The sequence below is a fragment of the Cupressus sempervirens genome, chromosome 4, assembly GCF_028749045.1.
Source record: "Cupressus sempervirens isolate cs-2001-9-10 chromosome 4, ASM2874904v1, whole genome shotgun sequence".
NCBI classification, from domain to species: Eukaryota; Viridiplantae; Streptophyta; class Pinopsida; order Cupressales; family Cupressaceae; genus Cupressus; species Cupressus sempervirens.
Window position 1 is genome coordinate 712,102,192 of NC_143121.1, and position 13,519 is coordinate 712,115,710.

At 29.0% G+C, this 13,519-nt stretch overlaps 1 protein-coding gene across 1 annotated transcript; it reads right to left on the minus strand.

The window, feature by feature from the left end:
- Positions 1-11,613: 11,613 nt before the first annotated feature.
- On the minus strand, positions 11,614-12,102 carry LOC149563261 (uncharacterized). The gene has a single exon (XM_089828105.1). The coding sequence runs from the start codon at positions 12,100-12,102 to the stop codon at positions 11,614-11,616; it is 489 nt and encodes a 162-aa protein (XP_089684231.1).
- Between the last annotated feature and the right edge of the window lie 1,417 nt (positions 12,103-13,519).

Genomic DNA, 13,519 nt, shown 5'->3' on the forward strand with positions numbered 1-13,519 from the left:
GTACTCTTTGAAATTCTCTTGCAACACTCACATCCAAAAATTTCTTTGCATATCCTCTTTTGATTTTTATTTACCTTCACCAAAATTAACATTCCTTATAATTAGCAGTATTCTAAAAGAAAATTCCTTTATGATTTGTGAAGAAAAAATGTGTGAAACATATTAATTCAAACTTTCCTTGAGTGGATTGTGCAAACTATACTAAATACCATATTTTTCTTTAGCTCTGATATTTGATTCTAACATTTTTCCTTTAATTTTCCCATGGTCTCTCAAATCTTCATCATGACTTCCTCACTCCAATCCCATGTCTATCTCCCTGTAATCAACATTTCATAATTCCCACTACACTTTGATTATGAAACCTTGAATTTCCTTCAAAGCAACCTTATCTTGTAGACTATCAAATAAGATTGGAAATAATTTGAAATTTTTCCTATAAAAAGTGGTATAATTTTTAGTAAAATTCTTCATTAAGTGGAGTTCTAGACCTATCATTTATTTATTTATTTATTTTGGCTTGTAAAAGCCAAAGAAAGAGCCATGATGTGTGACCTAGTCATGAGCTACTGTCTTAATGCCAAGGAAAAGAGCTTCAACATGGTGAATTTACTAGAATCTAATTTGATTATAATAGGTGGAAAGCCCTCTTTTTTTTCATGTTATAGTTTTAGCTTTCACGGGGGTTTTATTTTATATCCTTTATTTTTACAAGTCTTTTTTTTTTAATACATTAGAAAATTAATGCATACTCATGTTTTATAACACATATATTATACATCTATTATACTATGGGGTTTTTCTTTATTATAAAATCAAATATTCACAATTTGTGTGCACTCCAAAACATCAACCAATGTGACTCCACTCATTGTGACTAGTTGAACTTTTGTGTGCCTTTTCTAGCATAGCAACTGCAACTAATTTTTGTGCTACAGAAAACAAGTAAATAAATGTATAGAATTCATTTATTTATTTTTAAAATTTTAGTTTGAGTATATTTAGTTAACAAGATTTCCAACTATAAAGGAATATTTTTCTGATATTTAATAGTTATTTTGACTATTTTTCACTTAGAATACACAATTATTTATTTATTAATATCCTCTATGTGTATCATCATTTATATCTCCTTTTGTGATTTTAGTTATATTACAGAAAAATTGGACAAATTTTTTTTCAAAGGAGAACTAACAGAAGTGGATCTCACAATCACTACCTCAATTCAACCTATTGCAGGATCAGATAGTTATCCTATTAAAATTGAATTAATAGAACCTATAAAATCTAATAGGAATCCTTTAAAATGTGAAAAGATGTGGTTCTTAGATAAAACATTCATAAAAAACATACGAAAATGGAATAAAACACATTTCAATAATATATTCCAAGACAAACTGAATAATGAAGAAGATTTTAAAAAATTAAATAATGAAGTCATTAAAAATGGCATGGACAATGAAAAATACATTGAAGAAAAAGAACTATTAATCATATAAGAAGACATTTTAGCAAAAGAAGAAGTCTTTTGGAGACAAAAGTTGAGGGGAAAATGGCTAGCAAAAGGAGACAGAAACACAAACTTCTTTCACAATAGTATAATACACAATAGAGCTTTTAAAACTATTACTCAAATTAAAGATAATAATGGTAGTAATATTGATAATCCAATAGAAATTGTTCAAACTTTCATCATATATTATGAGATTCTATTAAACAATTATGACTCATCCAATTTAACTAAACAAAAAATTATGCTAAATAATATACCTAAAGTTATCAAAAAATTTGACAAGAAGGAGCTCAATAAACCTTTTACAAAAGAATAAATCAAATTAGCTCTTTTTAAGCTTAGCCTAGATAAATCTTTAGGGCCTAATGGTTTCCAATCTTTTTTCTTCCAAAAATGTTGGGAAATCTTAGCAGAAGAATTATAGAAAGCAATAGAAGCAACTAGAAATGGGAGCTCAATCTTAATTGAAATTAAACATACCTTTTTAGCATTAATACCAAAAAAATTTGCAACAAAGTCACCAACAAATTTTCTCCCCATTGCATCATGTAATGCAATATATAAATTTTATTCTAAAGCAATAGCAAATAGGATTAAATATTTGCTTCCAAAAATTATCTCAGAAGAACAAACTAGGTTTGTACCTGGTAGATCAATTCTCAATGGAATATTCAGGAAGCTATACATTCTATAGTTAAAACAAAGAAGCTTGTATGTTTATGAAGTTAGATATACAAAAAGCATATGACACAGTAGATTGGAGCTTTTTATGTAAATGCCTAGAAAAGTTTGGATTTTCCAAACAATGGATAAATATAATTTTTAACTGTATATCTACTCCAAAAATCTCACTACTTATTAATGGTACTCCTAAATGCTTCTTCAAGATTTCAAGGGGTATCTGACAAGGAGACTCCATGTCACCTTTTCTTTTTATAATTAAGGAAGAAGCATTTGGTAGAGCTATTCAAAAGGCACAAGGTGTAGTATTAATTAAAGGCATTGATATCACTAAGAATGTTGCAAACATTACCCATCAATAGCTTGTTGATGATACCATTCTTCTAGGAAGTAGTACAAAGGAAGAAATCAAAGCTTTTAAAACAATTATATTGGATTATTTAGTAGCATTGGGACAAATGGTCGATGAAGAAAAATAAGAAATTTTCTTTTTAAACACACCAAGGAACATGGAGGAATATATATGCAATTATATTTGATATAAAAAGAGTAACTTTCAATGTAAATATTTAGGGATATACTTAGAAAAATTAGTTAGGAGAAAAAAAGGTTGGGACAATAAATTAGAAAGAGTAGAAAAACAAACAGAATCATGGAAAGGGAAATGACTAACTAAAGCTGGGAGATTAACAAAAATTAATTTTTTTCTATTAGCTATTCCTACTTATCCTCTATCTTTCCTTTCACTACCAAATAATGTTAATAAATAACTAGAAGGAAAACTTTAAAAAAAAATTGGAGTGGAACAAAAGAGAAAAAGAAACAAGCACTAATAGAATGGGATAAGATATGTAGGCCTATGAATAAAGGACGATTGGGCATAAAAAATCTCAGTTAGTAGAATGAGGCATTAGGAGCAAAGCTAGTACGATGCTTTTATAGGGAAAAAGATAAAAAAAATGGAAAAAATACTTTATAATAAATATCTTAATCCATTAGATCCTCTCTCTCTTTAGAATTAGAAATCCACAAAGAGGTTCAGAAAATTGGAATTTTATGATCTAGTTAACAAATATCTCACTTGGGATTTAGGTAGAGGTGATGAGGCATTATTCTGGGATGATTCATGGGATGATCAACCCCTGATTATTAATTCTAGAATATCTAGAAATAACATCAATGTCATTACTAATATTTGGGGACTTAAGGTTTCTAATGCCAAAACACTTATCAGGATTGATGATATTGAGACATGGGTATAGAAATCTTTGGATAATATTAATATTCCAAGTATAGATAAAACTATCCTTGAAAATATCCTTAAGGGTGGATGTGTGACTCACAATAATCGAGCAGATAAACTCATCTAGGGAGCATCTAATGATGGAATATACAAAGTTAAGCTAGGATATGATCTTATAATTAATTCACAAAGATGGGATAATATTGATATGCCCTTGGATCTATATTGGGACTCAACATGCCTACCTAAGGCTGGTATCTTTCTTTGGGTGGCAATTCAAAATTAGATTCTTACAGCTGATAGATTCTCTAAAATGGGATTTGAAGGACCATACAGATGCAGTCTATGCAAAAAAGAATCTAAAGATATGGAGCATATTTTGCTTAAGTGCCCCTTTGCACAAGACTATTGGTATTCGATTAAGAATAAATTCAATTGGACTTCCCCTTTACCTAAAGATATTGAGGGATTTCTTTAGGGTTAGCCAATTAAGAAAAGGATAAGTTTCTATGAGAAATTATCGAATATTACACCTGCAATCATTATGTGAGAAATATGGAAGGAAAAAAATAGACAAGTATTTCAAAATTTAGAACTTAGTAAGATAACTTTTTTCAATAAAATTGAGGCAGCCATCACAGAAGTTACGAATTTCCATCTCAAGAACACACCAAAGGTGGAAGGTACATTCTCAACATGGGATGGAGGCAGAAGACTTTATATATTTAGCAGAATAGAATTAAGTTAAGTAGAATACTAAGATTAGAGAAAAGGACAATTTAGTAGAAATATGATGAACCTTTATTAGACAGACATTCGTAGCAAGAAAATCTACTTCTATTTATTAGACATCTGAGAAACAATCATGAAACATTAAGTATAGTCTCTTTTAGTATCTCAATAATTCCACACACATATGAGTAGGAATCAATCAATGTTTAACAACTGTGAGTTGCCATCTATTATTTAAAGCTTGGAATACTAAATATTTTTATGACTCTTCTTTCTTATAAAAGCCTATTGTTTCTCTATGAGCATGGAGTCTGCTATTTCCCTCTTTCACACTCTGGAAGTGAGGACAATGGCAGAGGGATTGTCAACCAGGGGAGGTGAAATAGGATCCTTAACCTGGTAGATGATGTTCTTAGGTTTGCAATCTCTTCGATAATTGGGGAGAGTTTGTTTAATTATTCTCCTCTTAAACTCATAAGTATATGATAAGAATAAGAAGAATCAATGAACATTTAAAATTAGTAAATTTAGTTAATATAATTTTTATGAATCTTTTCATTTGAACTAGATAAGAACCCTAAATATCTAATCCACTCTAAGAATAAAATGTAAAATGATTAGGTAACAGGATGAGATTCTAGATAAAGATTCACATAAAGCATATTATAAAATCTTCTAATTAACTCTATTGGTACAATTCAGGATTCCTATTGTATGAAGAATCTCTTAGTATGTTGATTGGTCTCTTTGCTCTCATTTTTATGATCACATTGAATGGGTACTAATCCCATATTGGACGATAGTTGTATTTTGTCATGGAGAAGGCAGATGGATTAATTCTTCATGGCAGGATCCTTGCTAAATTATGTTTGAAAACTTGTCTCTCTCTAGTTTTTTGTCCCTTTTCAAAGGATTCCTATATGTTATTACTTGCTTCATCAAATTTTGTATTTACCTATATAAAGCTTCATATAAACTGGGGTATGCGACTTTTAAACTATATAATATATGACTTCGGTCCTAGGCAAGGCTAGAGGGTTTCTTGCTCTGTTCTTTCTACCAGTGCCTGCCAGAATAGAGAATTCTATAAATTAAATTTATTTTATTCAATATAATACAAGGCTTCAGCCATTTACTGATAAAAAAAAAAAACCACTAGGAAGTTGTGTAATTTAAAAATGATGGCACTCATTTTCTTGAGTACCAATCTTTTCATTTGGTTTTTCATTTCTCTAATGCATGTAACCAAATAATATCATTGTATATTTGGTTAAAGGTAAATCTCAATTTTAAATAAATAAGAAGAAATAAAAAATTCTATGTCAAATGACACTATATTTGAAAAATGATATTTTTACAAACATATTTGTAGATTTGACTATTTAGATTACTTCTGATTAAAGTTTATTTAATATTATATGATTTATTGTTACTATGAAGAAAATTAAATTTGAGATTTACCTTTAACCAAATAAAAAAATATATTTTTCTAAAATTTTAGCAATATTTTCAATTAAATGCCTTTCCCTATGAATTCCTAAATTTGTAATGATCAATGAATTTCTTTTCTCAAAAATCTAAATAGTCATCGTTATTTTTCTATTGATATTTGTTATAGAACAAAACTCTTGTAGCTTTTGTGAATTTGTAGTGAGAATGTCTTATGGTGATTTCCTCTCATGATGTTTGGTGATTCATGCTCCTTAGACCAAAGAGGTGATTGGGTCATTCTTAGACACATAATAAAAGAAAATTTATATGCTAAGTGAGTGCTCTACCATGCTAGGTGCATGATGAATTTGTTTAATGAGAATCTGCATCAAATAACAACTAGCTTTATAAATTATTTTTAATTATTTGAACAACCACATCAATCCTTCCCTTTCAATGGGATTTTACCTGCGTTATTTTTTTAAAGTGTGGGACTAGAAAACAAGGTTATAAAGTGAAAAGGCACTACCAAAACTATATGTTTAGGAAACAAAAAGGAAGGAACTAATGATTTAACGGATTAGACAAGGAAGTTACCGCTACCATGCATTATATTTTCGTAGCTACAATTTACATTTGATGGTAACAAATAAATGGTATACACTAATAAAATAATGTTACAACACACTAATAGTAAATTTAGAAAGTAAGATTGAAGCATCAATGGAATATAGTCTCTCATCATACTAAATGGTACATACCATGCACACCCTATTTAATAGATTCTTAGAAAATATGATACATTGATGCACCTCTATTTATTATAGCACCACATTGAGCTAAAAAAAAACCCCATATGTGTCCTTTTTGGATAGGTTTTCTTGTACTAATTCATCACATTTCTTGCCTTTTTGTAATCATGGAAACAAATCCCTTAATGTCAATTACTACTCTGTGCAATGCTAGCCAAATGATAACACCTTGCTCCTATTCAAGGTAGGGACTCCAACTTGGGGTGCAACTCTTGTTATCTAACTAGATTACAAAATAAGTATCTATTAAAACTAGGTATAATATCATGTGCTCCTTATCCTTCTTTAATGACTATATGAGATACTATGCAGTATAGGGAGAATAAAGAAAAAAAAACCATGTAATATTAACAAGAGACAAAAGTGAATAAATTACCTTAAACCATAAGGATATTGTACCTAGCATAATAAAAAAGAAAGTGACACCATCTTAAAAATAACACATCCAATAATTTCTAAAAGACAAGTTATAATATTTTTTTGACTAATAATGCTTTGCTATATACTTTTAATATTCTCTCATCATTGATAATGTGTAAGATTCTCCACACATCAATCTATCTCTTTTCATAATTTGTAAATCAACTATCAATATCACTTATTCTATATATTAAAATAAAAGGTTCTAAGTGACTATAAGTTTTTAGTCCATTTTCATGTACAAAACAAACTTTGATTTAAATGAAAAAATAAAAAAACAATTATTTTTCATAATTTTTTTGAATTAAATCTATTAATCATATATATTTTAAATTAGAATAATAATATATAAGAAAATAATATTAATTTACAAATAAAATTAAATTTTAATTCAATGATAACACAAAAATATATTTATAAATTTAAATTTATTCAAAAAATTATTATTTTACTTATTTATATTTTGATTACCAGATTTTAATTATTTTAAAATATTCCTAAAATATATCTATAGTATAAACATTTAAATTCAAGTCTATTTTTATATACTTGTTTTAGTATTTTACTAGTACTTTCTTTTAATAATTTTTAATGTGAAGAAAAAAGATTTGTTACTACAGTGTCTAAATAAAATTTTATTTATTTTATATTTTTGAGTCATTTACATTTAGAATTTTTTTTTTACAACTTATAATGTTAATAAACTTCACATATAATTTAATTTAAAAGAGTATAACGAACCATATAGATATTAAAGTACTAAATTTGAGTATAAATGTATTATTTATATAATAAATTTCATAATAAATTTATGTATATATACATATATATTTTTTATTTTAGAATTATATCTTAATTATTAAATAAAATATAGCTCTAAATTATTATTGTTCAATTTGTTTAAATATGATAAACATAAAAGCTATATAAAATATATTAATATAAAAATGCTTTTCAATTAGTAAACTAGAGAAGATTTTTTCCTTCCTTCCTCCTTTCATTTAAGTGGAATTGAAATCTTTGGCCTTAGAAGTCAGGATGTCACTCGGGAGGGTAAAGGTTGGACTTTGCACTTCAAAAAATTATTTCCTCTTGTTTTTCTTAACATTGTGAGACAAGGTTTCAAAAACATGTAACCACATGGGTTTAAGGTGAACCCTCATTTTAACTTTAAAATGAAATAAGAATTAAGATGGAATTTTTGGACTCAAGTTCATTAGAAAATCAAAGAAAATGATTGATACACTTAAAAGTAATTTTAGTGGAGAAGAGGATATAGGATAGTTGGTTAAAGTTGCAACCAAGAGAAATGATGGAGAAAGGGGTGACGAAGCTAAAGAAGAAGAAGAAGAAGTTGAGATTGAACAACCAAAGGCTAAGAAAGGAAAAAAGTAAACAAATTGCCACACCTTAGAGTCTTAAAGCTACTTGTTTGAGGACTAGAGCTACTACCCTTTCCACCCCATATGTCAAGAAAGAAGTTGTACAAATTACCAAACCTATACAATCTCAAACTAAAACCTATTAAAAGAGAAAGGATAGTCAATCATCCACTCAAAAGTAGATAAAAAGGAGAAGAACACTAATTGTTGAGGAAGATAGTGATAAAATTGAGTTAGATGACATAAGCCAATTTAGAAGGGTAAGAAAGTAAGAAGCCCAATACAGTTAATGAGATTATAGATTTAGTAAGAGCAACTAGAGGTTTGGTTTACTTGGACATTTTAAGTATGACACATTAAGTGATGTAGATAAACTTAATCATGAAGAAGATATTGTTGATATGATGTATCAATCCAAGTATGTGCCGATTGAATTTTCCAACATGATTGCTAAAGATTTCTATAAAAAAAATATTACAAAAATGAAGATATGTTTTGAAAATTGAGAGAACAATGAGAGAGAGTACTCTTGTAGTCACAATACTAGACCTATTAGTACAGGAAATGAATAAGATAATGCAAAAATATTTGGGTAGCTTTATGTATAATCCAAGAGCATTAAAGGTGTTAACTAGAAGACTTCATGAAAATTATAAAGATGACATCAAGATGTGGAAGACAATTTTAAACATAAAGTTCACTAATGAGACAATTCATGTATCAAACATTGAGTTGACATCAAAATTTGAATTGGATAATAAAAAGATATGTATGAAAATCCATGTATACAAAATGTTGTTGATGATATACCAACACTAGTAAAAGGTATAGAAGAAAATGTGTTAATTGAAGACTTAATAGTAAAAGATCTAGATGAAAAAGTAAGTGATGATCAATATGTTATGGCTACTACCAAGAAAAATCCCAATGATCACCTATTTCCTGAGTCAACCACTATGTATATACTTGGCTATGCATCTATTATTAAACTAGTCCAAGAGTATCAAGCTCCTGCAACACCCATTGCAACACTAATTGTAAATATAAATGTAAATGATTCTTTCAATTATTTAACCACTAAAATTCCTATGGATGTAGAAAACACTAATACTTAACAATAAAAGAAGAAGAAAATAAAGGGATCAAGTGACCTACCAAAGGAAATGATGGAACAATACAAAATAAAGGATATACCAATGCAAATATTGAAGATACTTCTTCTATTGGAACAAGTAAAAGGCCAAATGTTCAAAGAACTCAACATGAGGGATTAAAGAAGCAAGAAAAAGGTAAGACAACTAAGGAAAAACCTAAAGTGGCACCCAAAAATAACACTCAGAAAGAATCCCACGAGAAGCAAAAGAACAATTTAAAGAAAAAAAAGTAGAATGTGCCAACAAAGACAAATTAGGAGCATAAGGCTCCTATTCCACCAAAATTATTCTTAAGAAAAGATCAAAAACTTATAAGGATAAGGTCAAGAAGAATAAGACATAAAGATATGGTGTAACTCTAGATGAGGTAATTGTAATTCCTTATTATGACCCTACAAGTTAGATCCTAATGCTTTGAAGGAATATAGTGAATTATGTACAAGGAAAGACAAACAAGATAAACTATGAAAGGAATTAAATAAAAAACAAGTGGTGATTGATGTTAAGGATATTCTCTTGCAAATTGTGCTAGATATGTAACTTTGGATGAAAAAGCACCAATGCTAGATCATTTAGCATTACTTGTGGAGAAGGTGAATGCACCGGATATTGACACACATGGAAAGTTGATGGAGAGATAAGAAAAAAATTAGATAAAAATGCGATGCAGATAGTTAGATAGCCTATTTCTATCCAAAATTTATAGCTATCATCAATGTTTACCGAGCTAGAGGATCTTACAAAGGCAACAATTACCTTATTAAAAAAATTGTGCAATATTTTACACTTTACCAAGGATAATAAATAAGATCATTGCATTTATTATGGATATTAAATTTTTTTAAAACATTTATTAGGGATATTAAACATTTTTATTACATTTAATAGGGATATTAAACATTTTTATTACATTTATTAGGGATTATTGCATTTATTTATGAAGGATAATAAATAAGATCATTGCATTTATTTGTGTGTATTGTGTTTATTATCCCTAGTATAAATACAAAAATCTTATTTTTCATCATTTCCCCTCTTCTTTTCCCTTTTTAATATTAAGAATATTATGTGTGTGTATGTGTTTATTATCCCTAGCATAAACACATTAATCTTATTTTTCATCATTTCCCCTCTTCCTTTCCCTTTTTAATATTAAGAAATTGACATATTTTCATTGCATCTTCTTATATACATGGGTAGTAATTACTTCTTATAATTACCCTTGATCATAGGTAACTTTTCATCTCCTCTAGATGTATCTTAGCTGGGTCTTTTTTATTTTTTGGTGAAAGTAACCCTTGTTACCATAATTCACGAAATAATCCACTCAGGGGTTTGTTCAAACATGAACATAAGCATCTTCAAAAAAACTCCTTGGGAAACCTTGAATGAAGCCTCCAATTTGTTTGAAGGTGTAAAGAATAAAAACAAATAATTAAGTGCCAATTTTACTTTATGCATAAAAAGTGGGAACCACTTTTGTAGACTAACTAAGCTTCATCCCATAGATCTCATAGATCCGACATTATAGAAGTATTTCCCTTGAAAGAGACATGTATTCATCATTGATGAATAATTATAGATTCTCATCTAACTAGGCTAGGAAATATGTACTTGTTGGAAGTAGGTATAATTTCATGAATCCTATCCTCCTTTAATAGCTATATGAGATAATATGTAAGCAAAGGGGAGGAAGAAAAGAGGAAAAAAACTATAGGAGAGTAAAGAGAGACATAAATGAATAAATTATGTTGAATTGTAAGGATATGATACCTAGAATGTCACAATTAATTTATAACTATTATTTGTTGCATAATATAGCACTATTTACTTCTAATCTTCTCTCATTAATGATAATATGCAATACCACCCATACATCCTTGACTATGTGCTTATAATCTTGTCCCATAATGGCCCTTCAATCATGACCTAATCTATTTTAATAATATCTAAGGTATTTATCAATACCACTTATTAAATACATTCAAAGGCAAATAGGTTCCAAGTGACTAGAAATTCTAGACCATTTTCATTTATCAAAAACATTTTACCTAGATGAAAACAAATATCATTCAATTGTTTGACTACTTGAAAACTAAATGAAAAAGAATATTAAATGTTATTCCAGCACACCTATGGCCAGATATATTTTGATGGTCTCTCTCACATCACAGGATAGCATCACGATGATGGAGAGGTTTCTTACCCGGCAGAGCTCTCGATCGTTCAAATCCCCAAAAAATGGTTACACGGGGAAGGCATTTTTCGGGTGAAGTTTATAGCTCGGCAGATTATCATCCACAATTATGACATTTTTGAGGTCTCTTTTAAGGATTGTGATGTCTTTGACATAGTCATCTTTGTTAGAGAGGAGGCAGGAGTCCCTGTAGAGGCGGATGTCTATGTTGGCTTTGTGAATAATGTCGATTTGTAGCTTGTCGAGAATGGCGTCTGCGTATTCTTTGGTGGCTGAGGTGAATATTATTATCTCATAGTTGTTTCTTACCAGTTCTACCATCAGAAGGTCTATTGCGGACCTCTTTTGTACGTAGTATGTGATTGTACTTGGGGCTAAGTGCTCCTGATGGCCTCTCACGGAGATTGTGTACTCATATTGGGGGATGACTATGGAGCTTGAATAAATAAGGGTGTTCTCCAGATCTAAGACTATTGTTTTCCATTTGCGCTTCTCGTTCTCGTTGCTGACCATGAGTTTGTACGATGAGTGCTCCATTTCTTAGGGTTTTGTTGTCTCAATCAATTTCAAGCTATCTTCAACGGTGGATGGGTACTCTATGCTGACATGAAACTTCGGGCTTATGTTTATATGGATCTTAATGGTGGGGTGATTAGTCGCAACCACTTGTAACTTTTTTCAATAACAATATCATCATCTTAATAATAAAAATAATAAGAATGATTCGAGCATGTTAAGAAACATATACAAAAATATATAATGCTTTGTCCTGCTTAACTCTATACAACTATATTACGCTTTCTTCTCTCAATCAGGCACCCCGCCTTGATCTGGGACAGAGATTGCTGGGGTGAGAAGACAAAATTTAATACCCATGCCATCTATTAATTTGCGAGGAGCTGGAGCACTATGGTCTCATTATGAAGATGAATTTTCATATCCTCTTCTTCTAGTTTATCATGTGATGTGATTAATTATTATTATTTATTAAGCTTGTGTAGAGTCAGAGTCAAACCCAAGACTTCTCAATAAGAGGATCACAACTTACTATTGTGTTATATATATATATATATATATATATATATACTCAAATACAATTAAATATACATTACTCCATTTTCTAATACAATTTATCATTTACAATTCATATTTTATTCAAATACATGACACTTGTTTACACTCTCTTCAATTTTTTTTTAATTTAATAGATGAAAATAAAACCTTGACACACTTATTGTTAGTTCCACCTATGTAGTGGAGACTTATGTTTTCTCTCCATTTTCTATGAATAGTATGTCTTTATTAGCCGTTGCAATTATCTTATTTTATTTTATATGTTTTAAATACTATATTTTTTCATTTTGATTTTCAAATATTTTTTGCATCCAATTATCAACAAAATAAAAAATAAAAAAATTTATTTGCCAATATTAAGTGTTTTCAATAAGATTCATAAATAAATCAATTAGACCAACTTAACTAACAATTAAATTATTTTTTAAATAAATAATAATAACAAGAAGTATAAGAAATATCGTTCATCATTGACTTGTCAATTTTTTTCCATATTTTAAACTTCAACCATTGTATTGGGTTCATCAAATCCTTTAAAGATTATGTTTAATCTTGACAACTTTGATAGTATCTCAAGATGTAATAATATTTTACAAGCCTGCAAGATGTACCTCAACATGGGAGACATTTTCTCTCAAATTCCTTTAAAAGATCTTCCAAAAATCATTCAATTAGAAAATGGTTTTTATTTATAGGTATTTTTTATTAAAGGAGGTGGGAAGACGATCCTAAACCTGTGGAACTAGAGAACATTTGTGCATTGGGCCATTGCAACCAAACCACATAAAAGACCATCAGTAACACCAATTGTTAGAGATTCACCACCAACCAAACATAATAAAAAATAGAGTTATAACTACTAATTCTAGAGTCTAACTAA